The 25,532-nt window shown below is 44.6% G+C and overlaps 1 protein-coding gene across 1 annotated transcript in view; it reads right to left on the bottom strand.

Moving 5' to 3' along the window:
• Positions 1-472: 472 nt before the first annotated feature.
• Positions 473-25,532, bottom strand: part of LOC126235529 (skin secretory protein xP2-like) — a 29,100-nt gene continuing 4,040 nt past the window's right edge. The window contains exons 2-3 of the mRNA XM_049944247.1: positions 1,940-2,028; positions 473-1,169 (exon numbers count right to left, since the gene is read on the bottom strand). Of these exons, the coding sequence (XP_049800204.1) occupies positions 663-1,169; positions 1,940-2,028 (596 nt within the window). The 3' untranslated portion in view covers positions 473-662. The remainder of the gene's footprint in view (positions 1,170-1,939; positions 2,029-25,532) is intronic.

The raw sequence follows: 25,532 nt of genomic DNA on the forward strand, positions 1-25,532 counted from the left end.
TACTTTTAGTTTGTTAATGCCAAAAGGTATTGTTCCATTTGAAAAAGTGTCTGTTTGCACAAAAAATACACTTTCGAAGCATTATTACAATCTGTTTATTGGCTAAAAATACGAGCATCTAACTATCAACCCTTTCTGTGAAAACCGCACATCAATAAACCTACCGTAGCGACCGCAGCAGTCGCGCTGTTCAAATGGCTCTGAGCACTATGGGACTTATCATCTTAGGTCATCAGTCCCCTAGAAGTTAGAACTACTTAAACCTAACTAACCTAAGGACATCACACACATCCATGCCCGCGGCAGGATTCGAACCAGCGACCGTAGCACTCCCGCGGTTCCGGACTGTAGCGCCTAGAACCGCAAGACCACCGCGGCCGGCTCGCGCTGTTCCAGACTGCGTAAAAGAAATGATAGGTTAGAAATCAAACAGAAAACAGCAAAAATTAGTAAATAAATTTTAACAACAGAATTTAGAAAATATAGTTTATTTTACATTACATGCTCGTTTTGGAAAATACATGGTAATGGACGATAAAAGAGTGATGAGTCAACAGTGCTGAAGTTGTATGCGAGATGGCGACGGGTCGTTTATGTAATGATACAACTCTCTTACGGACAACTATGCGGAGAAAAACGATGAATTCTGATGGGCGTCACGCCTAAAGGTGGTGAGGCGCGGGACCGTGCGCTGGTGCCGGGTACGCGTATGCGTGGGCGGCGGGAGCGGGGGCGGCCAGGACAGCTGCGAGGCCGGCGGGGGCGGCGTGCACCGGAGCGTGAGCGGCGGGGGCAGCATAAACAGCGGCGTGGGCGACGGGGGCTGGAGCAGGGGCGGGGGCGGCGTACACAGGCGCGTGGGCGGCGGGGGCCGGAGCGGGGGCGGCCACGACCACGGCCCTGGGCGGCGCCGGCGTCGGGTGTCCGACGCGCTTCACGACCGCCTGGAAGCCGTTGTGGTCGTCGGCCGTGTACTCGACGATGCGGGTCGTGCCGTCGGCGTCGATGAGGCTGTAGGCGCCGGTCACGCGGTCGCCGTCGCGGTGCTCGAACTGGGTCTTGGCGTCGCCCGTGTGCGAGTCGGCCACGGCGTAGTCGAACCTGTAGCTGGGCGGCGCGTAGTGGTCGTAGACGACGGCGTGGGCCGGCGCCGGCGCTGGAGCCGCGGGGAGGTGGGCCGGCGCTAGGAGCCCGGCGTGGGCGGCGGCCAGCAGGCAGGCGAGGACGGCGACACTCTGCATATCGGGCGACTGCTGCAGCTGTCCTGGCAACGGGGGAGGTGGGTGTGGTGTGGCTGTGTGGTCGCTGCTCCCGCTTAAGTACGTGTCTAATGTCCGGCAGAGACGGGAGAAAGTATTTCGGCGTCGCATAACCTTCGTCCTTGGCGGCATTGCTGTAGGAGAGTGTAGAGGTCGCAAGGTGATTGTACCGGAGATCTCAAGGAAGGCCACCAACGTGCGATGCAGGAGCAGTTTCCTAATCGTCACCTGACTTGAGAATGACAAAGGAACCACATCGAATTAAATTACAGCAAAGCACTAACATACACGGACGTTAACAACCGCCATTCCAGGTAACTGTTATAAATGTGACTCTCTTGTGAACCAGCTTATGACGCGTTAGTACAACTATTGTCTCCTACCGAAGCTTTTTGAAAATTACTGGTCTGCACAATAATAGACAGGCGTTGTATCTCTTTAAATTTATGGTGCGATATGAGAACATACTTACCACTATTTAAGCTTATGCTATATGGATACTCTAGAACATGTCAGTGTGCAGTAATTGAATGTAAATAAGGATAACGGCAACGGGAGACTTGTATAATATTTGTTAATTTCCATAAACAAGATTTCGATCCTTTTCAGCCACGTCTTCCGTCGAGGCATTCATAAGTTACATATTTATTTTCGTAACGTGATCCTGGGAACAGACTTACGGCAGGATGGGCGTTACTGCTGTTACTACTACTATCAATTAAAATAGTTTCGCCCTCCTTGGTATTGTGTAACATCGGAAACGAAATCTCTTAAACAGAGAAGAAACTCAAAAGATCCAATAGTTAGTTAATGTAGTAATCAAGCTGTAAGTTTAATTTTGAGATTCAGAATGCTGCAAATTGCAATCTGTGTTCCATAATTGTGTACGATAATGCTCATACTGTAGTCGACAAAGGAACTGCAAGTAGGAATTTTAATTGTGAAAAGTAATCATCTGTAGATCATCGTGATTTTTGTTTTACGGGCATCAGGTCTTGTTCCAAGACGTAATTCTTTGCCTAACGTTTCGTCTTCCAACGCTGGAGAGATCTTTAGAGGATTTAACCACTTAAAAATCAGTTAAAGTCTCAAATAAGCGCAGCATACCGAACTGTTTACACGTATCCACGCAGCGGTCGGTTCGTGACGTCGTCAGATCGCTGCCTAACATCGCGGAATATAGTCGACGTATATTGTGGAGCTTGTAGTGGGGGAAATTTGGGGCTATTAGTTTTATTTAGCACTAAGGTCCACAATGTCTTATTTCAATCCTTCTTTTCTTCCGCTAAAGTTGATTTTGGGCTTTTGAATTTCTATGGCCTCTCTGTACATCCTAGCATACCAGTCATTAGCCGGCTGGAGTGGCTACAGTCTGGAACCGCGTGACCGCTACTGTCGCGAGTTCGAATCCTGCGTCGGGCATGGATGTGTGTGATGTTCTTAGGTTAGTTAGGTTCAAGTAGTTCTAAGTTCTAGGGGACTGATGCCGTCAGAAGTAAAGACCCATAGTGCTCAGAGCCATTTGAACCAGACATTAGTTCTTGAAAAAACCACAGTATGTTTTTGCATTTCCTGTGTACGCTGGCAAGTACAAGGCATTTTACATACTCGTCGCTTGTCTTGAAATATGCGGCCACTTTTCTTCTCAGTTTAAGGTATTCACAGTAATTACAAAATGGAGCGTTAACACCCGCCTTAAGGAGCACAAAAGCAATTGTCGTCTGCGGAATACGGATAAATCAATAGTAGAAGATCATGCAGTGAAAAGTTCTACCAAGCGTTCAGTTTCTCGACTATAGAAATTTGCTCTTTGGTCACTCAGCCATTGCAGAACCGCTGTGTGGGCGTCCTCATCGGTGGAAAACCTCTGTACTCCGTGACTGCTGCGAATCAGTTCTTCGATTGTCTAGGCATTGTCGTCTGTAGTCGATGTTTTGAGCTACAGCGTGATTTTTTTCTACAGCGTACAAACTCTAGAAATCGATCGATGAGAGGATACGGAACAAAAATGATCTAATGAACTTAAGTCCGGAAATGCATGGTTTTCATGCTAGTTTCCTCATGCCCTAGCGCCTTCTCCTGCCATAGTAATTGGTAATGTTGTGCCCCATTCACTTCTCTTGCTGACTTACCTTGTAGTGAATGTGATACACCGACGTACACAATGGTTTCGTATTCGAGTCGAGAGCTTGACGACATAGTGTTTACTTACGGAGAGGCAAATGGCGACGAACGGCGGGCAGCAAGGTTGTATCAGGAGACCTACTCCCACCGACAACAACCCCTGCATTCAATGCTTGCAACAGCGTTTTTCCGTTTGTCTGAGACAGGGTCGCTTCAGGAAGCAGGAAATCATGTAGGACGTACCCGGAATGTTCGGACACCAGACTTGAAGAAAAATGTGGTTAACACTATGGAAGGCGACCTTCGTGTCACTACCAGGCAGCCGGCCCGCCAGTACAGGCTAAGCCTGACGACAGTGTGGAACATTCTCTATGATAGTTGTTACTAGCCTTATTACTTACTGCGTGTGCAGGGCTTACTAGCGACAGACTTTCCACATCGGGAGCAGTTTTGTCACTGATTTCTTCACCAGGCAACCAATATTCGGAGATTTGTGTCATCCATCTTATTCACAGATGAGACCACCTTTACGCGGAGTGGTGTCTTAAACTTTCATAAGTCATCCATGGGATAGTATGCAGAACCCCCGTGGTATGACACACTGGACTCGCATTCGGGAGGACGACGGTTCAATCCCGCGTCCGGCCATCCTGATTTGGGTTTTCCGTGATTTCCCTAAATAGCTCCAGGCAAATGCCGGGATGATTCCTTTGAATGGACACGGCCGACTTCCTTCCCCGTACTTCCCTAATCCGATGAGACCGTTGACCTCGCTGTCTGGTCTCCTTCCCCAAACAACCCAACCCCCCCCCCCCCCCCCAATGGTATGATGACAGTGAATCATAAGCATCGGTGCAGCAGGAATGTGTGGACCAGGATAATTGGTGACTGCATTTCGGGACCAGTCTTCCTTCCACGTCGCCTAACAGACTGGAACTATCGGCGTTTCTCGCGGGTGACTCTGCCTCCCCTGCTGGAGAAAGTGCTATTGATGATTCGAAGGGTTATGTGGCTGCTACATGATGGTGCTCCAGCCTAGTTCGCCGTCAACGTCCGGACGCATCTCAATCGTGTCTTTCTTGGTCGATGGATCGGACGAGGGGGTCCAGTTGCGTGGGCTGCTCGTTCATTGAATCTCAACCCGCGCGATTTCTGGTTATGGCGCTATCTCAAAAAAGTATCGTGTATACAGAGCCCATTCCAGATGTGGAGACACTGGAACAGCGTATTCATGCTGCCTTTCACATTGTTCGGATGCAGCCTGGCCGATGTGAACTTGTGAGACGGAACACGCTACGGTGCGTACACGCATGCGTTGAGGCACATGGAAACCATTTTCAACACATACTGTAAAAAGTGGTTCAAATGGCTCTGAGTACTATGGGACTTAACTTCTGAGGTCATCATCAGTCCCTTAGAACTTAGAACTACTTAAACCTAACTAACCTAAGGACATCACACACATCCATGCCCGAGGCAGGATTCGAACCTGCGACCGTAGCACTCGCGTGGTTCCGGACTGTAGCGCCTAGAACCGCTCGGCCACCCCGGCCGGCTACATATTGTAACTGTAGGTGCATGGTACAGCGCGTGTTAGACCGTAGTCTCTGTAACAATGTATGATTGAATGAATGGTCTCTAGCATGGAAATATGCATTTCCGAACTTAAGTTCATCAGACCTTTTTCGTTCCGTATCTTTCCAACGGTCAGCTCCTAGAGCTTTTAAACGGTGGAAAAAATCACCCTGTGTATAGGGCGGTCAGAAACAGACCGAAAAGCTTTTAAGGGTGTCTCAGGGGAGATTGTGCTGAGAAATAATTGTTAAGACAACAATTCGATAGATTACGCCGTTTCCGTGTTATATAGCATTGAAGTTAACGAATCAGGTCGCTGCGCACGCAAATTCAAGCGGCCTGCCAGTGGCGGTGTTGCCAGATATGTTGTTTGTTTGATTTCCTCAAACTTAACGAAAGTAGCTTTTTCTCATCTAGCTTAAATGCATTATATTAAAAAAGGCGCATTGTAACTGGTAATAATCATTTCAACAAGTAGTAACTCACGGATCCACAGATCTCTATGCATCACCTCATTTTAGAGCACGCATGTGCTTGAATTTGCGCGCGCCAAGATCTCAGTGCCTAGCTGCAATGCTAAATAATTCGGAAACGGCGGAACGTATCGAATTTATTTCCTGACAGTTATTTCTCAGTACAGATTCGCCTGCAACACCCTTACAAGCTTTTCAGACTGTTTTTGACCACCCTGTATACAGCCAGAATTTCACTGTTAATCTGTGTGAAATGTAGAAGTTTTGCATGCAATAATCGTAGTGTCTCGCCTACTTTAACTTCGAAGCACGTTTCCAATTACCGCGCCATCTTTCTCGCATACCGTGACGCAACTGTTATCAGAGATACTGGTTATCACTGAAACATCCAGTTTTTGGTTATATCGATCTTCTTCAACGTCAGTTTAACCGGAATATTAAAACCCCTCAGAATAACCGGTTTCTAAAATAACTGTTTTTCGGTTTTTTATTCCTATTATTTCCTGTAATAAAAGTAGAAATCAAACAGAGATTCAAATCTTTTGACTCCTTCAGTTTCAAGATACAAAAAACCAAAATGTTAAATTAAATAGGGAATCAGAAGAAAACTTTTTCTGTCCACCTTTCGATCCTCTTTTCGAAAAGTGACAAGTGGTTGACTACTACAAAAAATCGCCAACATTCTCCTACCGATACTAATTATTTGAAACTCTTCTCAAAAATCATGTTTCAATATGGGATAACACCACTATTTGGACATTAAAAATAGTCAGTGCTAAAGGGCGAAAACAGGTTGAAGAACTGTAGTTTTCTTGTTAATTTGTCTGTTTTCAAGGGCTACAATCGATCTAAGGCATATTATGTAGACGCATGCAGCAGATCAGTTGCTTTCTATTTCTATTGGAAACTGTGACTGAACTGTTAAGTTTTAAGTTTTCTCGTCATATTTTGTCACAAGTTTGTTGTCGATACTCCCATTGTTATTATTTTAAAGCAAGTGGAACATTGTATGTCACTGATGCCGTACTTTGTAAAAACTTCCAGACTAGGTAGGATGGTGCCACTATGTAATACAACTGATGTTCAACGACGACAGTGAGAAAGTACCAGATAGATCGTATGGGGGCAGACCTCGCACACTGCATGTACACGCATACCACGTAACAGGCCACACCACGTGGTAACAGGAGCATTATTGTCTCGGCAATACTATACCAAGTCTTAAGCCATATGTTTGCATCTCTTTTCTGTCGGCATTGCTATTAAAACAGCACTGAATCGCTTTCCCCATTTTCTATAATACCGCAATATTTCAAAGCAATGCAAATTTTACATATAAAGTTACTTGTTCTTTTTAAAAATAGGTTTATTTAAGAACGAAAAAATTTAGCACTGCTGCTATGGCAAAGAAGGGAAGGCAGAAAGATGGAAGGAGTATATAGAGGGTTTATACAAGGGCGATGTACTTGAGGACAATATTATTGAAATGGAAGAGGATGTAGATAAAGACGAAATGGGAGATAAGATACTGCGTGAAGAGTTTGACAGAGCACTGAAAGACCTGAGTCGAAACAAGGCCTCGGGAGTAGACAACATTCCATTAGAACTACTGACAGCCTTGGGAGAGCCAGTCCTGACAAAACTCTACCATCTGGTGAGCAAGATGTATGAGACAGGCGAAATACCCTCAGACTTCAAGAAGAATATAATTATTCCAATCCCAAAGAAAGCAGGTGTTGACAGATGTGAAAATTACCGAACTATCAGTTTAATAAGTCACAGCTGCAAAATACTAACGCGAATTCTTTACAGACGAATGGAAAAACTGGTAGAAGCGGACCTCGGGGAAGATCAGTTTGGATTCCGTAGAAATATTGGAACACGTGAGGCAATACTGACCTTACGACTTATCTTAGAAGAAAGATTAAGGAAAGGCAAACCTACGTTTCTAGATTTGTAGACTTAGAGAAAGCTTTTGACAATGTTAACTGGAATACTCTCTTTCAAATTCTGAAGGTGGCAGGGGTAAAATACAGGGAACGAAAGGCTATTTACAATTTGTACAGAAACCAGATGGCAGTTATAAGAGTCGAGGGGCATGAAAGGCAAGCAGTGGTTGGGAAGGGAGTGAGACAGGGTTGTAGCCTCTCACCGATGTTATTCAATCTGTATATTGAGCAAGCAGTAAAGGAAACAAAAGAAAAATTCGGAGTAGGTATTAAAATTCATGGAGAAGAAATAAAAACTTTGAGGTTCGCCGATGACATTGTAATTCTGTCAGAGACAGCAAAGGACTTGGAAGAGCAGTTGAACGGAATGGACAATGTCTTGAAAGAAGGATATAAGATGAACATCAACAAAAGCAAAACGAGTATAATGGAATGTAGTCAAATTAAGTCTGGTGATGCTGAGGGAATTAGATTAGGAAATGAGACACTTAAAGTAGTAAAGGAGTTTTGCTATTTAGGAAGTAAAATAACTGATGATGGTCGAAGTAGAGAGGATATAAAATGTAGACTGGCAATGGGAAGGAAAGCGTTTCTGAAGAAGAGAAATTTGTTAACATCGAGTATAGGTTTAAGTGTCAGAAAGTCGTTTCTGAAAGTATTTGTATGGAGTGTAGCCATGTATGGAAGTGAAACATGGACGATAAATAGTTTGGACAAGAAGAGAATAGAAGCTTTCGAAATGTGGTGCTACAGAAGAATGCTGAAGATTAGATGGGTAGATCACATAACTAATGAGAAGGTGTTGAATAGAATTGGGGAGAAGAGGAGTTTGTGGCACAACTTGACAAAAAGAAGGGACCGGTTGGTAGGACATGTTTTGAAGCATCAAGGGATCACAAATTTAGCATTGGAGGGCAGCGTGGGGGGTAATAATCGTAGAGGGAGACCAAGAGATGAATACACTAAGCAGATTCAGAAGGATGTAGGTTGCAGTAGGTACTGGGAGATGAAGAAGCTTGCACAGGATAGAGTAGCATGGAGAGCTGCATCAAACCAGTCTCAGGACTGAAGACCACAACAACAACAACAACCCAGTTGTTAGTAAAAAAATAACACCTGTTATAATCGAGACCATTCAAATACCGAAAAAAACGGTTATTCACAATTAAAATACCGGTGTCGTTTTTAACTGGTCGGTTTTTCCCATCCCTAGCTGTTATCTGTACCGCAGCACAACAGTGTCTGCAGTAAACCCGGAACATGTACTCTCTTCTCACAATGCGCCACTCTTGTTAAGCTCTTACGGTGGGGTGACATTTGTAACTGAAGTTCTGAAGTACTTACGTATCATATATACCATCTACGCGCCTACCACTGGAGACTGGTGAGCATGTCACGTCCACTAAACGAGCCTGTACCAAATGTGCCCCTAACAATCCCTACAGGTAAGCGTTCCAGACTGACGATTAGTCAGGATTTGTAAGATACCTGTTTCGTAGAGGAGCTATATTTCTTTACGATTCTTCCAGCGGATCAGCATTTGTTTGAGGGTAGCTGCCAGTTGCGCTAAGGGTCGATTATCGACAGGTCTTCCTGCATTCTGAGTCAATCTTCTGGCGTTGCTGCTTCCCTATACACAACAGCAGCCTCCACAAGCAGCCTCACTGAGCTTCCGACGATATTCACCAGATCACCTTGAACGGTTAATGACTTCAACATTCCCTTGAAGTTACTTTCACTTCTTGCATTTTCTCCCTGTGAAGAATGACGTGCGAAGTTCTACCCGGTAAGAAGCCTGCAAGAAAATCACAAGCGTAATTCCGTATTCGGTAATCTCGTAATTTATTCACTAGGTCAACGTGTAGAAATGTATCAAACGCCTTCGGAAGTCGAGTCAACAATCTGGGAGGAACGGATCGAACTGAGTTTCACAAAATCGTTGTTTTCGAAATGTATTTTGATTCGTGCAGAGGAGATATTTTGTTTTCGAAAAGGTCACAGTGCACTCGAATAAAATGACTTACATAATCCTACAGCAGATTTACATTTGCGATATACGCACCTACTCACGACCCTTCTTGAAAACTGTTACAACCCGCGCCTTTTCCCATTAGCTCTGAACGCTTCATTGCTCCGGCGATTTACGATAAACTGTTTCTAGAAGGGAGCAGGTTTCTTCGCATAATCTGTATAGAATCTTACAGGTATAACATCGGTCGAGTCGCCTGCTTTTCGTTGAGAGACTGTAGTTAATTTCTTATTCCGTGATAACTCTGTCGTTTACGCTTTCATGTGACCGTTGAAAACAGGAGTCTTATTACGTTTTTCTTTGGCGACACGATTTCAGAATACAGAATTGAGTATTTTGCCTTTCTCTGTGAAATGTTTATAAATGTGTAACGAAAGTAGCCCCAATTATAATTAACGCCTGAAACTACATATATATATATATATAATTTTACGTATATAAATAAATTTGTGTATTAATTGAAAGAAACGATATACTAATTAGATTATGTATTTTTAATTATTCATGAATTATTTTGTAAAGAAGTATCTATGAGTTAAAATATTTAAAGACAACTCTGTGAAACAAAATGTAGTATGTACATTCGTTTGTCTAACGCTCCCCCCCCCCCCCCAACCCCTTTGTTCTCCGCTATCGAGATAAGTTGCGTAAGTTGTATGCTTTTGCTGAATAATTATATTAATTTCATATTAAGTAGCTGTGTTTCATTTGGAGATCCGTTTCCTTGCTATTAATGTTATATGGCATTTTATTACGCATTTTTTTAGTCCAGTTTCAGGCTGCATCGAAGAGAAGTCCCTGGCTCATTGTTTGGTGGTCACGATCACCTACTGCTTGCGTAGATGACTTTGATCCGTTAAAAAAAGGCGAACGGTCTACCCGACGGGAGGCCCTAGCAACACGGCTAACTAATTGTTCTCATTTCGCTTCGTCCATTTTTGTTTGAGAACTATATCTGGTTTCATTTAAATATATAATGAGCTTTCTTTGATTTCAAAGGAACTTACTAACAAGACTCTTGAAACGTTACCGTACTTTCCCAACCTCAAAAACATTGCTAGGCACATACACTCCTGGAAATTGAAATAAGAACACCGTGAATTCATTGTCCCAGGAAGGGGAAACTTTATTGACACATTCCTGGGGTCAGATACATCACATGATCACACTGACAGAACCACAGGCACATAGACACAGCCGGCCGAAGTGGCCGTGCGGTTAAAGGCGCTGCAGTCTGGAACCGCAAGACCGCTACGGTCGCAGGTTCGAATCCTGCCTCGGGCATGGATGTTTGTGATGTCCTTCGGTTAGTTAGGTTTAACTAGTTCTAAGTTCTAGGGGACTAATGACCTCAGCAGTTGAGTCCCATAGTGCTCAGAGCCATTTGAACATAGACACAGGCAACAGAGCATGCACAATGTCGGCACTAGTACAGTGTATATCCACCTTTCGCAGCAATGCAGGCTGCTATTCTCCCATGGAGACGATCGTAGAGATGCTTGATGTAGTCCTGTGGAACGGCTTGCCATGCCATTTCCACCTGGCGCCTCAGTTGGACCAGCGTTCGTGCTGGACGTGCAGACCGCGTGAGACGACGCTTCATCCAGTCCCAAACATGCTCAATGGGCGACAGATCCGGAGATCTTGCTGGCCAGGGTAGTTGACTTACACCTTCTAGAGCACGTTGGGTGGCACGGGATACATGCGGACGTGCATTGTCCTGTTGGAACAGCAAGTTCCCTTGCCGGTCTAGGAATGGTAGAACGATGGGTTCGATGACGGTTTGGATGTACCGTGCACTATTCAGTGTCCCCTCGACGATCACCAGTGGTGTACGGCCAGTGTAGGAGATCGCTCCCCACACCATGATGCCGGGTGTTGGCCCTGTGTGCCTCGGTCGTATGCAGTCCTGATTGTGGCGCTCACCTGCACGGCGCCAAACACGCATACGACCATCATTGGCACCGAGGCAGAAGCGACTCTCATCGCTGAAGACGACACGTCTCCATTCGTCCCTCCATTCACGCCTGTCGCGACACCACTGGAGGCGGGCTGCACGATGTTGGGGCGTGAGCGGAAGACGGCCTAACGGTGTGCGGGACCGTAGCCCAGCTTCATGGAGACGGTTGCGAATGGTCCTCGCCGATACCCCAGGAGCAACAGTGTCCCTAATTTGCTGGGAAGTGGCGGTGCGGTCCCCTACGGCACTGCGTAGGATCCTACGGTCTTGGCGTGCATCCGTGCGTCGCTGCGGTCCGGTCCCAGGTCGACGGGCACGTGCACCTTCCGCCGACCACTGGCGACAACATCGATGTACTGTGGAGACCTCACGCCCCACGTGTTGAGCAATTCGGCGGTACGTCCACCCGGCCTCCCGCATGCCCACTATACGCCCTCGCTCAAAGTCCGTCAACTGCACATACGGTTCACGTCCACGCTGTCGCGGCATGCTACCAGTGTTAAAGACTGCGATGGAGCTCCGTATGCCACGGCAAACTGGCTGACACTGACGGCGGCGGTGCACAAATGCTGCGCAGCTAGCGCCATTCGACGGCCAACACCGCGGTTCCTGGTGTGTCCGCTGTGCCGTGCGTGTGATCATTGCTTGTACAGCGCTCTCGCAGTGTCCGGAGCAAGTATGGTGGGTCTGACACACCGGTGTCAATGTGTTCTTTTTTCCATTTTCAGGAGTGTACTTGTGGAAGCTTTATTATGCCGTATTTATTTCCTACTGATGCTCTCTACATTTTCAAACCCACAGACGAAATTTGGTGTTGACCGTTCAGGTGTTCTTGAATATGTTGCTTGTGCCACTTGCTAAGCAGAAGTACACTGATGAACCGGAACGCTATGATCACTGTACAAGCAAGCGTGGCCGCGTTGCGGGTACGTGACTCGGGATGGAAAATATATCAGCGGAGCAGAGACGAACGGGTAATCATTCTAGCGACGATACGGGCCGAAAATTATGAAATCAGCTGAGCACTATGGGACTTAACAAAAAAAAAAATGGTTCAAATGGCTCTGAGCACTATGGGACTTAACATCTGAGGTCATCAGTCCCCTAGAACTTAGAACTACTTAAACCTAACTAACCTAAGGACATCACACACATCCATGCCCGAGGCAGGATTCGAACCTGCGACCGTAGCGGTTGCGTGGTTCCAGACTGAAGGGCCTAGAACCGCTCGGCCACTCCAGCCGGCTTGATATAGGCGACACCGATAAAGAGCAGATTGTTATGGTCCGGCGTCCGGGAACCAGCGTCTCAGTAGGGCTGGACAACTGTTCATGTGCTACTGTCGTGAGCATCTACGAGACGCGTTCAATAAGTAGTGCAATACATTTTTTCTCAGTCACTTTTGGTTGAAAAAATTCGGAATTTGTTTTGGGACAGCGTAGATTATTCCCGCTTCAGGTCCTTCAGTTTCATGTAGTACCGATAACACCCGCCTCCGTAGCGCAGCGGTAGCGTTACCGCCTACCAAGCAAGAGGGCACGGGTTCGATCCCCGACAGGGGACTGAGTGTTGTCTGTCCATCATCGGCATGCCAGTCGCCGAATTAGCGTCAACTAATAAGACTTGCAATATGTCTGCCGAAACCCGAAGGGGATATCCCAGTCAATAGATGCCATACGATCATTTCGTTTTTACTTGGCGGCGGTATACGCAGCCTTCAAAACGGCGTCTGTAGCGGAGGTGCGTTCCAAGCAGTGAGTTGCCGTTTAGCTTCTCTTGGCGGAAAACCAGCACATCGCAGATATTCATAGACGCTTGCACAGTGTCTACGGAGACGTGGCAGTAAACAAAAGCACGGAGAGTCGTTGGGTGAGGTGTCTATCTTCATCACAACAAAGCCGCGCAAACCCGGCCGAGCTTCGGCGTGCCGGCCGGTCGCACACAGCTGTGACTCCTGCAAAGTTTTTCTCGCCACAAAAATGCAAACGAACTTCTCCATGATGACGCAAGGCCTTTATATGGGCCTGCACATCCGACAGAAGTTCACAAAATTTCATTGGACTGTTCTTCCTCATCCACCCTACAGCCCGTATCTCGTACGTTCCCACTTCCGTCTGTCCGGAGGATGCACTCCGCGTGAAGCAGTATGTGGGTGAGGGGGAGGTTATTAATGCCCACCATGCGGCCATACGGGCGCTCCCAGTAAGATGGCGTAAGGCCGTTGTATTGAACGGAGATTATGTTGAAAAGTAGGGTTTTTGTAGCCAGATGAGGGAGAAATAATATAGTGCACCGGTACCCTCTGCCATGCACTTCTCAATGGTTTGCTGAGTATTAACTGAGAGAGGTAACTGTAGAAGACGTACTAATCGAAAAAAGGATATACAGTTTGGAATGTCCCAGAAAATAAACAGAAGTGAATGTTATGCCATGAGGGTTAACTAATAAAGAAGAGAGTAACAGAGAAATAGTATTAAAGCAACGGTAACATAAACGAAAAAGAAACTGAAAGGAACCCAGGAATTTGAAGATTATGAAACGAGATATAACGTGGAACAAAAGGATGCCGGCGAATTTCTTGCAGTGTTAGGGGGAGGAAACAAATTGAGAGTTGGAACTGACGTCCGGAAAAGTAATGCAGCGTCACTACAGAGCGTCGCAATTACAGGCGCCAACGCCCGCTTCTGGGCCACCACTCCAACACAGAATGTGAGTGCGTACGCTGACGGACTGTAATCAGAGACGTTGCGACAAACACGAGTGCGTATCTTACAGACGCGGTAAGCACGCGCAACAAACTTGCTCGTTCCTCGTGACCTGGGCAGTGCTGAGGAGTGGGGCAGTGAGAAGCTCGTGGCTCGAGCACAGGCGCTCATTTGTGAGCCGATTAAGTCATACTCTTAGCGGAAGGGAAACCGGCGAAGTGTGATAATGAATGGGCTCCAGTGAAAATACATGACGACACGTACACGTTTAACGAAATCATTATTCCATAATCGAAATTTACACCTACATACATACCTCGCGAGCCACCACAGTCCATGGCGGAGTGTACATTCTACCACCACTAGTCATTTTCTTTCCTGTCCTACTCTCAAACAGAGCGATGGGAAAATGACTGCCTATATTTCGCCATAAAACTAAGCTCATCCCGAACGGTCCATGAAGGCCCAACGGTAACGACTGGCCGCCGCGTCATTCTCAGCCCACAGGCGTCACTGGATGCGGATACGGAGGGGCGTGTGGCCAGCACACCGCACTCCGGCCATATATCAGTTTACGAGACCGGAACCGCTGCTTCTCAGTCAAGTAGATCCTCACAACGGTTGAGAGCACCCCGTGCGCCGACAGCGCTTAGCAGACCGCATGGTCACCCATCCGAGTGCTATCCCGTCCCGACAGTGCTTAACTTTGGTGTTGTGACGGGAACCGGTGTTACCACTGCGGCAAGGCCGTTGGCTATATACCTCGATAAGAGTCCTAATTTCTCTTAGCTTCTTTGTCAGTACGCAAGTCGTTCGTTGGTGGCAGCAGATTCGTTCTGCAGTCGGCTTCAAAACGCGGTTCTCTATATTTTCTCAGTAGTGTTCCGTGGAATGAATGTCGTCTTTCCTACTGGTATTCCCACTTGAGGTAATGAATCATCGATGTCTTCCTTTAATCTGACCTGGTGGGGATCTCAAACACTCAAGCAGTACTCAAAGATCTCTTTTACACATGGATTACAATTTTGTAAAACTCTCCCTTTAAACAGAAGTTGAAAATTCGCCTTACCTACCACCGTCCTTAGGTGCTCATTACATTTCATATCGATTTGCAATGTTACGGCTAGATGTTTAATCGACGTGGCTGTGTCAAGCAGTATGCAGCTAATGCTGTATTCGAATATTTTTTCTACTCATCTGCATTAACTTACATTTTTCTGTTTTTCTTTTATACTGATACGGTATTATCACAAAACATCCATATTTCCTTTCAGTTATCATGTGCTTGGAAGGAAAATTTTTGGCTGCTGTAATCATATTGAGTTTAAGAATTAATTTCATGATTACTGTGAGTATTGCTTAGGGTCTGAGGTACGAGTAACGATTTGCATCTTTTCTTTGGCGCTGAAAGTAATCCTCAGGTCAACAAGCACTTCTTTCAGCCACTATCGGAAATTCTAAACAGCATTAATGAACATTTCTTCTGTCGATTTCAGGTGCTACCCCTCTCTCTTTCCCCTTTAAAATAAAGATTTTTTTTTCGAAACTAGGGGGCAAGAAAAAACTTGCTAAATGACGAATAGACTCTGTTCATAGCTATATTAAATACAGAGATATCGGAACCAAGTTCGCTTTTTAAAATGGACCTACAATAATTTCTGTTGCTTGTATCGGAAGTTGGTTAATTGAGTTGGAGGAAGGGACCAAACAGCGAGGTCCCACGGGATTAGAGAAGAATGGGGAGAGGAAGTCGGCTGTGCCCTTTCTAAGGAACCATCTCGGCATTTGCCTCAAGCGATTTAGGGAAATCACGGAAAACCTAAATCAGGATGGCCAGACGCAGGAAATTTGTGGTGAGCTCCTATGGAACCTAAATGCTGAGGTCATCGGTCCTTAGGCTAACATACACGCATGCCAGGGAGGACTCGAACGTCCGACGGGGGCAGCCTCGCAGACCGTTCCGAGGCGCCACAGACCGCGCGGGTACCTCGCCCGGCCCAGCAGGTTATATATATATATATATATATATATATATATATATATATATATAAGAATGCCTTTCACAACCAGCACAAACCAAGTAAAGCTAGACACACCACTTCCTTAAGAAGAAAAAATGGTTCAAATGGCTCTGAGCACTATGGGACTTAACATCTGAGGTCATCAGTCCCCTAGAACTTAGAACTACTTAAACCTAACTAACCTGACATCACACACATCCATGCCCGAGGCAGGATTCGAACCTGCGACCGTAGTGGTCGCGCGGTTACAGACTGAAGCGCCTAGAACCGCTCGACCACTCCTGCCGGCCCTAAAGAAGAATGTAGAAGGAATGTGAACAGAACAGTTGGGTCGTACAAAAAAAAGCTATACCAACAGACAGTGACGGTGTTCACCAAGAATGACAATAATTGCTATCGGAGTAGTAAGTAGCAAGTCCGCAGCGTCCAGAGCGATCGAAATACATTGGCAGCTCGTGATCCACATGGTAGCTCACTCTACCACCAGATTAACTAGCGAGAATGCAGAAGACACCTGGAATTCTGTCGCTCTGCTTTGATGCGATATCAGGACAATTGTTTCTTTGAAGCAAAAATTCTCTTTGCCTATAATCCTAATAATGGAAAACGGAATGTGGGAAATAAGCATTACTGAGCCGATGATAATTCGCCATGGTTGAGGCAGGTTGGATTTTGAGACAATCAGTTGTGCACGTTTGGAGCTGGACTTTTGGGGAGTACGTGATTGGCCCTTACTTCATTGAAGAAACATTAACGAGTGAAAGATACGCATTTTTTTTTCTTTAGGAGTAATCAGTCTTCTGGACTGGTTTGATAAGGCTTGCCACCATTTCCTCTCCTTTGCAACTTTTTCATCACAGAGTAGCACTTGCAACCTACTTTCTCAGTTTTTTGCTACGTTTATTTCAATCTGCGTCTTTCTCTACGGTGTTTGCCCTCTAAAACTCCCTTTAGTACCATAGAAGTCATTCCCTCATGTCGTAACAGATGTCCTATCATCCTGTCCCTTCTTCTTGTCACTGTTTCCCACACATTTCTTTCCTCGCCTATTCTGCGGAGAACCTCCTATCAGGTCACCTAATTTTCAACATTCGTCTGTAGTACCACATCGGTGTGAGAATTACCTCACAATCAGCTTAACAGTTCATGCATCCAAGTTTCTGACAAGAATAATGTTCAGAAGAATGGAAAATAAAATTGAGGCTGTGTTAGATGACGATCAATTTTGCTTTAGGAAAGGTAAAGGCACCATAGCGGCAGTTCTGACGTTGCGGTCGATGGTAAAAGCAGGGCTGAAGAAAAATCAAGACACGTTCATAGCATTTGTTGACCTGGAAAAAGCGTTAGACAATGTCAAATGGTGCAACATGTTCAAAATTCTGAGAAAAATGGGGGTAAGCAATAGGGAAAAACGAGTGATACAGAAATTATACATGAACCAAAAGGGAAGAATAAGAGTGAAAGGCCAAGAACGAAGAGCTCGGATTATAAAGTGTGTAAGACAGGTATGTAGTCTTTCGCCCCTACTGCTCAATCTATGTCGAAGGTGTAGTGTCGGCAGACTTGCCAACACTACGCACACTAATTGAAAGAGGCGGCCAAGATGCACGCGCTAACTCACGAAGGATGGAGTGAGGTCTGAAACAGGATACGTAAGGAATGCTATAAAGAAAACTACGTAGCTTCTTGAATACTTAACTTTTAATCCATCCTTTGTATACATCGTTCTTGATGAGCCATCTGGAGATTGTGGCGATACAAGTGAGACTCTTTAGATACAAGCTATCTAAGGCTAATGGCGCCTTGCTAGGTCGTAGACATGGACTTAGCTGAAGGCTATTCTAACTGTCTCTCGGCAAATGAGAGAAAGGCTTCGTCAGTGTATTCGCTAGCAAAGTCGTCGTACAACTGGGCCGAGTGCTAGTCCGTCTCTCGAGACCTGCCGTGTGGTGGCGCTCGGTCTGCGATCACTGCCAGTGGCGACACGCGGGTCCGACATGTACTAATGGACCGCGGCCGATTTAAAGCTACCACCTAGCAAGTGTGGTGTCTGGCGGTGACACCAGAGAAGGAGCAATTACAGAAATAAAAGAGATGTTCAAGAGTGGGATTAAAATGCAGGGTGAAGGGATATCAAAGATGGAATTTGCTGATGACTTTAGTGCCATTATTAAAAGTTACGTGTTGAATGGAATAAACAATTTAACGAGTATAAAATACGGATTAAGAGGAAATCGAAGAAAGAGGAAAGTAACTAGATGTGGCAGAAATGAGAACAACGAGGAACGTAACATCAAAATTGGTGATCACGAAGTAGTCGAAGTAAAGGAATTCTGCTACCTAGGCAGCGAAATAACCCAAGATGGACGGAGCAAGGAGGATATGAAAAACAAACTAGCACAAGCAAAAGGCGCCAAGAGAAGTGTACTAGTATCAAACATAGGCCTTAATCTCAGGAAGAAATTTCTGAGAGTGCACGTTTGGAGCACAGAATTGTATGATAGTGAAACACGAACTGTGGGAAAATCTGACCAGAAGGGATTCGAAGCATTTGAAATGTGATGCCAGAGAAAAATGTTGAATATTAGGTGAACTGATAAGGTAAGGAATGAGGTGGTTCTCCGCAGAATCGGCGAGGAAACGTAAATATGAAAAACACTAAGAAGAAGGAGGAACATGATGATATGACATATGTTGAGACATCATGGAACAACTTCCACGGTACTAGAGGGGGCTGTAGAGGGAAAAAACTATAGAGGAAGACAGACATTGGAATACATCCAGTAAAAAGCTAAGGGTGTAGGGTTGAAACTGCCACTTTGAGATAAAAAGTTTGGCACAGGAGAGGAATTCGTGGTGGATCGCATCTGCATCAGAACAGTGTGACCAAAAGATCAGAATCAGACTTTATTAAAACTGGAACAAAACTAGAAGAAACTATCAAGAAACTGAAGAACATTAGAACAGATTTGTAGTGAATAAGTAGGCAAATATGTTGGAAAACCGTGGAAACAATGGGAACCTCTCACTGTCTGAAACTGTAACAGGCATTTTGCCAATACCGAGAGGTGGAGAAGGATAGCAATAAACAAATGCACCTCACAGCTATTGTAGAAGATGACCGAGACTGGAATATATCCAACAGGTAGTTAAAGATGTTGGATGTAAGTGACACTATGAGATGAAGAGGTTGTACAGGGAAGAACGTCTTGGCGGGCCGTATTCAACCAGTCAGAAGACTGTTAATAACAAAAAGGGACTATTGAAAGTGACGACCGCCGACCCTTTGCGTGCACTGCTGCACCACATAGACTTTTGTTGGCTTATGGACTTCGAGGCAGGCGGTTACAACTGTGCTGTCAGTCCTCTCCAGTTTTTACTGGAGTTTCCTGTACCACTGACTTCTTAAAAGACAGAAGATAGAATGACACAGTAAATTCGAGATATTAACACACAATTTAATTTGTCTTTCTTTTCACGTATCATCGACTTCATAGAGCACAGAATGACACAGTAAATCCGAGGTATTAACATGTAATTTAATTTTTCCTTCTTTTCGTTCCCAATTAATTTAATCACTGATTAACGGCACTACCCGGGTATTCGTTTTGCCAATTTTGTATTAGAAACCTTATATATACTCCTGCAGTACACTTCTGTAAGCTGGGCGCAGCTGCTTCGCTCGTCTAGAAAGGGATTTTGTAAACGTCTCTGTGTCAACGTCTATTCATAGTTCTAAAGACGGCTACTGTTTTCGCCAAGAGCCGTTTGTACTTCGCAGTTGAAAGATGTCAATAGCGCTGCCAGATGTCAGGGACTTCCTTAAGTTGACTCGACTGTAGAAGTGTCTTCTACATCTACATCTACCTCTATACTCCGCAAGCCACCTGACGGTGTGTGGCGGAGGGTACCTTGAGTACCTCTATCGGTTCTCCCCTCTATTCCAGTCTCGTATTGTTCGTGTAAAGAAAGATTGTCGGTATGCCTCTGTGTGGGCTCTAATCTTTCTGATTTTATCCTCATGGTCTCTTCGCGAGATATACGTAGGAGGGAGCAATATACTGCTTGATTCCTCAGTGAAGTACGTTCCCGAAACTTCAACAAAAGCCCGTACCGAGTTACTGAGCATCTTTCTTGCAGTCTTCCACTGGAGTCTATCATCTCCGTAACGCTTTAGCGATTACTAAATGATCCTGTAACGAAACGCGCTGCTCTCCGTTGGATCTTCTCTGTCTCTTCTATGAACCCTATCTGGTACGGATCCCACACCGGTGAGCAGTATTCAAGCAGTGGGCGAACAAGCGTACTGTAACCTACTTCCTTTGTTTCCAGACTGCATTTCCTTAGGATTCTTCCGATGAATCTCAGTCTGGCATCTGCTTTACCAACGATTAATTTTTCATTCCATTTTACATCACTCCTAATGCCTACTCCCAGATAATTTATGGAATTAACTGCTTCCAGTTGCTGACCTGCTATATTGTAGCTAAATGATAAAGGATCTTTCTTTCTATGTATTCGCAGCACATAACACTTGTCTATATTGACATTTTATTGCCATTCTCTATCTTAGTAGTAAAGAAAAAATATGTTACAACTTCATGCAGGATGAGGCATTTTTTCACGCATCTCAGTGTTCGTGACGTCGAATCTCTTGGACGATGTGTCGTACAATGATATATTTGTGTAGGTACATTTACCAGCATAAGTGAATTCCACCTGTGAAATATGTTGCGAATAGAGTTAGTAGCAAAGTAGTAATTAATTTAAACAACATGCATGATGCCGCAGTGTTTATGACATCACATCTCCTTTGTCGTGATATAATTTTGTTGATACATTTAGTGGAATATTCAGATACTGTCAGCAAAATGTGTTGCGAGTAGAGTTAATAACAAAGAAGTAATAAATTTTAATGTCATGCGCAATGCGGCAGTTTTTCAGGCATTCTAGTGTTTGTGACTCATATCTCCTGATCTATGTGTGGTACCATGACATAACTTTGATACTGTCTGCGAAATCTGTTGCGAATAGAGGTAGTAGCACAGAAGTAATAAATTTAAACGTCATGCATGATACGGCAGTTCTTCACGCATCTCATTCTTTATGACGTCGTATCCCCTAAACTATGTTTGGTGTTTCTTATCCCCATAGCGATTGTTGCCTGACACTACAACGCGTGAAAACCTGCCGCATTGTGCACGACATTACAATTTATTACTTATTTGCTACTTACTCTGTTCGCAACACTTCTTGCAGACAGTAGCCGAATATTCCGCTAAATGTACCAACAAAATTATATCACGATACCACATATATGTGTTGAATCTTGCCTAGTCGTCGAAATGGAGTGTCTAGGTAACCTGCTTTTCCGGATCGCTAGACAACAATCCAAAAAATCGTATTAATAAGCTTCATTACAAAAGGAAAAATTACAATACTTAATTTTGTGTTAAACAGATGTGTCGCAAGCAAAGGGCGACAGACAAATTAAGGAAGTTTCTTCAGTATAGACAATGATACATAGGACAGGCGTAATGAGTAGTCTTGAAGCTATTCTTGAACTGGACAACGGCCATTCGGGCACGGCGCTTATATTCTCTTCGTATAGATGCCACTGCTGTTGCGTTGTCCTCCTGGAGAGGGGTCGGTCAGCGTGCAATTCAAAAATGGTTCAAATGGCTCTGAGCACTATGGGACTTAACATGTGAGGTCATCAGTCCCCTATAACTTAGAACTACTTCTACATCTACATCTACATCCATACTCCGCAAGCCACCTGTGTGGGGGAGGGTACCTTGAGTACCTCTATCGGTTCTCCCTTCTATTCCAGTCTCGTTTTGTTCGTGGAAAGAAGGATTGTCGGTATGCCTCTGTGTGGGCTCTAATCTCTCTGATTTTATCCTCATGGTCTCTTCGCGAGATATACGTAGGAGGGAGCAATATACTGCTTGACTCTTTGGTGAAGGTATGTTCTCGAAACTTTAACAAAAGCCCGTACCGAGCTACTGAGCGTCTCTCCTGCAGAGTCTTCCACTGGAGTTTATCTATCATCTCCGTAACGCTTTCGCGATTACTAAATGATCCTGTAACGAAGCGCGCTGCTCTCCGTTGGATCTTCTCTATCTCTTCTATCAACCTTATCTGGTACGGATCCCACAATGCTGAGCAGTATTCAAGCAGTGGGCTAACAAGCGTACTGAAACCTACTTCCTTTGTTTTCGGATTGCATTTCCTTACGATTCTTCCAATGAATCTCAGTCTGGCATCTGCTTTACCGACGATCAACTTTATATGATCATTCCATTTTAAATCACTCCTAATGCGTACTCCCAGATAATTTATGGAATTAACTGATTCCAGTTGCTGACCTGCTATATTCTTTCTATGTATTCGCAGCACATTACACTTGTCTTCATTGAGATTCAATTGCCATTCCATGCACCATGCGTCAATTCGCTGCAGATCCTCCTGCATTTCAGTACACCTAACTAACCTAAGGACATCACACACATCCATGCCCGAGGCAGGATTCGAACCTGCGACCGCAGCGTGCAATTGGCTGACGTCTTCTTCACAGCGGTCTCTGCTCTGTCTTTCCCGACTGTCGTGTCGGCGCTTGACTTTACGCCGTAACAATATGTACACCAAATTTGACTGAGATCGGTCCTGTGGTTTAGGAGGAAAAGTAGAAAACACATACACACATACACATACGCGCACACACACACACACACACAAACACACACACACACACACACCAAACTTTTTTTTAATATGCATCGATTTCCATGAAGCATTTAAGTATATTTGCCAATGTTTTATGAATGTACCAGTGCCAGCTGCTATTGTCTGCACAAAAGTTATAGCTTTTTTATTACCAAGGATGTAGTGATATGAAAATAGTAATTATTATGATGGTTACAACTATCGGTCTCAGATACATCTTGTAGCTAATGCTGGGATCGACAGGTAATCTCTTTGACCAACGGCTAAGTAAAGCATCAGCACCGAGCTGGAAGACAATGTGGGAAGACCCAACAAGGAAGCAAGACGGAGGAAGAGGAACACTGACTGTTAAGCGTGTATATGGTAACAGCGCTGGCTCCTCCCCCCCCCCTCCCCACCCTCTTCTCCCTCTCTCTATCTTTACCGCTAGGCTGTGTATCAAGCACTCAAGCACGACGCATTGTCGCGGGCTACGTTCGTAACCTCCGATAAGGTTCCACGTTGGAGTGGCGGTTACGGCCAGCGGCAGTTACAACTGGTTCAAGAAGACGTAGCCGCCAGCAGAGCCAGACATAATCCTTCTTGCGATTGAATCGCTCTGTGGCCTCCAAATCACGCCCATTCAAGGTGTTTTCTTGTTGACTGCGATGACGCAGTATATGAACGGCGATTTTCTGAAGAAATTTTCTTGTGGTTCAACGCTGAGTTTCTTATGGCGGTTCTGATCCGCGTTATTTGTTAATACATGTGGTAGAAGGTTATGTCCTAGAACAGAACATCGCGTTGTAACTGTTCTTTTCATTGTTACTGAATATGTGTTTAGTATAAGTTCATTGAGTCTCTAGTTGTCAAACAATATCAAGTTCTGCACCGTTCGGAATACTGCCAAGTGACATTAAGATTTTATTATTGATTGTTATATGCACTTTAGTGTTACATTTAATCTGCCGCATGATTTCTGAGAAGTGCTGCGTACTAGGGCGTCCACTTGCATGAAAATCTCGCTGCTACTGAAAAAAACTAATAAAGGTGTCCTGTTCGGACGGATGCGTGGGTTCTAGGGCAGCACACGCACAATGAACGTAACACAGAATAGTGAACAGTAAAACATATTACTCAGTTTTGGTAACGCTGGTCACAGCAATTGTAGAATGCAGGTTTACCCTATCTGTCCTACGTTGACTACTGTTTCATGAACACAAACGAAATAATGTTCTCTGAACTAGAGTCGGAAGAAAACTGATTTTATGTGATAATGTACTATTCCAAGGATCGTCGAATTTCAGTTTGCCTACGAATGAACAGATTACTAGATTACAACTATCGATCCTAAATTCATTTTAAAGAATTGCTGTTTCCACATTTCGTAATAAATATACCATCTGCAATCTGAAGTCTACAATGAAGGTTCTTTAGCGCTACATTGGTTATAAAATATCTTATTTATTATATTTCTTAAAATTTTTCTGTTTTGAGGCTTTGGTGCCTCACTCTGTGAAAACGGAACCCTTTTACGATAGCTTTGTTGCCCCTCTGTCTATCTGTCTGCCTGTTTGTCCAACGGTGAAAAACTATTCTTTTCATGAAAGGGTTTACGCATCAATCTGAAATGTGTGTCATTTGCTTAGGCCTGTGGTCCTTTGGCGGTATAAAAATTGGAAGCTTCTAAGTCAATGCAAAAGATATGACCATTTAGTCACATATTTTGATTTTTGCAAAAAAATTGCTCTGGGCACTATGGGACTTAACTTCTGAGATCATCAGTTCCCTAGAACTTAGAACTTCTTAAACCTAACTAACCTAAGGACATCACACACATCCTTGCCCGAGGCAGGATTCGAACCTGCGACCGTAGCGGTCACGCGGTTCCAGGTTGTAGCGCCTAGAACCGCTCGGCCACCATGCCCGGACTGATTTTTGCAAACTCGCTCGTCAAAATCTACAGTGTACTTACCGTAGAATCATGAAATTTGGCCAGAAACAAGGTTTCACACTACAACGAAAGGAAAACATCAGAAAATAGTTAATTTTTAATTATATCACTACTGTTCGTGAGGCACATTATCGAACTTCTCTCACTCGGAATTTCCTTCTGTGTATGTGAACGAATCTCTGTCGTGAATAGCCGGAAAACTGGCCAGATCATTCACCGATATGTATCGGATATCAAGCTCTGTTACGATAGTGCTTTAGATCCACTTGATTAACTATGTATTCCAGCTTTAACACCACTAATGGCTCAAAAGTAATCGTGTCTTGTGAGACACCTGTTGGTCTGTGTACGGTTTAGAGTAATGTTACTGTTTAACCAATAAATAAAGAAATAACTTACGTTTCTTCTACACTCACAGACCGTGTCCTCGACTGTTTCGAGATACTTAAAAGAAATCGCTAAAAGCCATGTTGTCAACTGTTGTTGGTCGTATACGGTCGCAGGTTCGAATCCTGCCTCGGGCATAGATGTGTGTGATGTCCTTAGGTTAGTTAGGTTTGTAGTTCTAAGTTCTAGGGGTCTGATGACCACAGATGCTAAGTCCCATAGTGGTCAGAGCCGTTTGAACCGTTTGTTGGCCGTAGATGAAATCTGTTATTACTTCCTGTTGCTGTCTTATGAAATTTGCTATAAAGTAGTCCACATCTTAAAAGAAACAAAGAAACACCAACCGCACATGCCTTGAAGGCCCAACAGTACCGACCGGCCGCCGTGT

This window comes from Schistocerca nitens, chromosome 2 (assembly GCF_023898315.1).
Source record: "Schistocerca nitens isolate TAMUIC-IGC-003100 chromosome 2, iqSchNite1.1, whole genome shotgun sequence".
Classification (NCBI taxonomy): Eukaryota; Metazoa; Arthropoda; class Insecta; order Orthoptera; family Acrididae; genus Schistocerca; species Schistocerca nitens.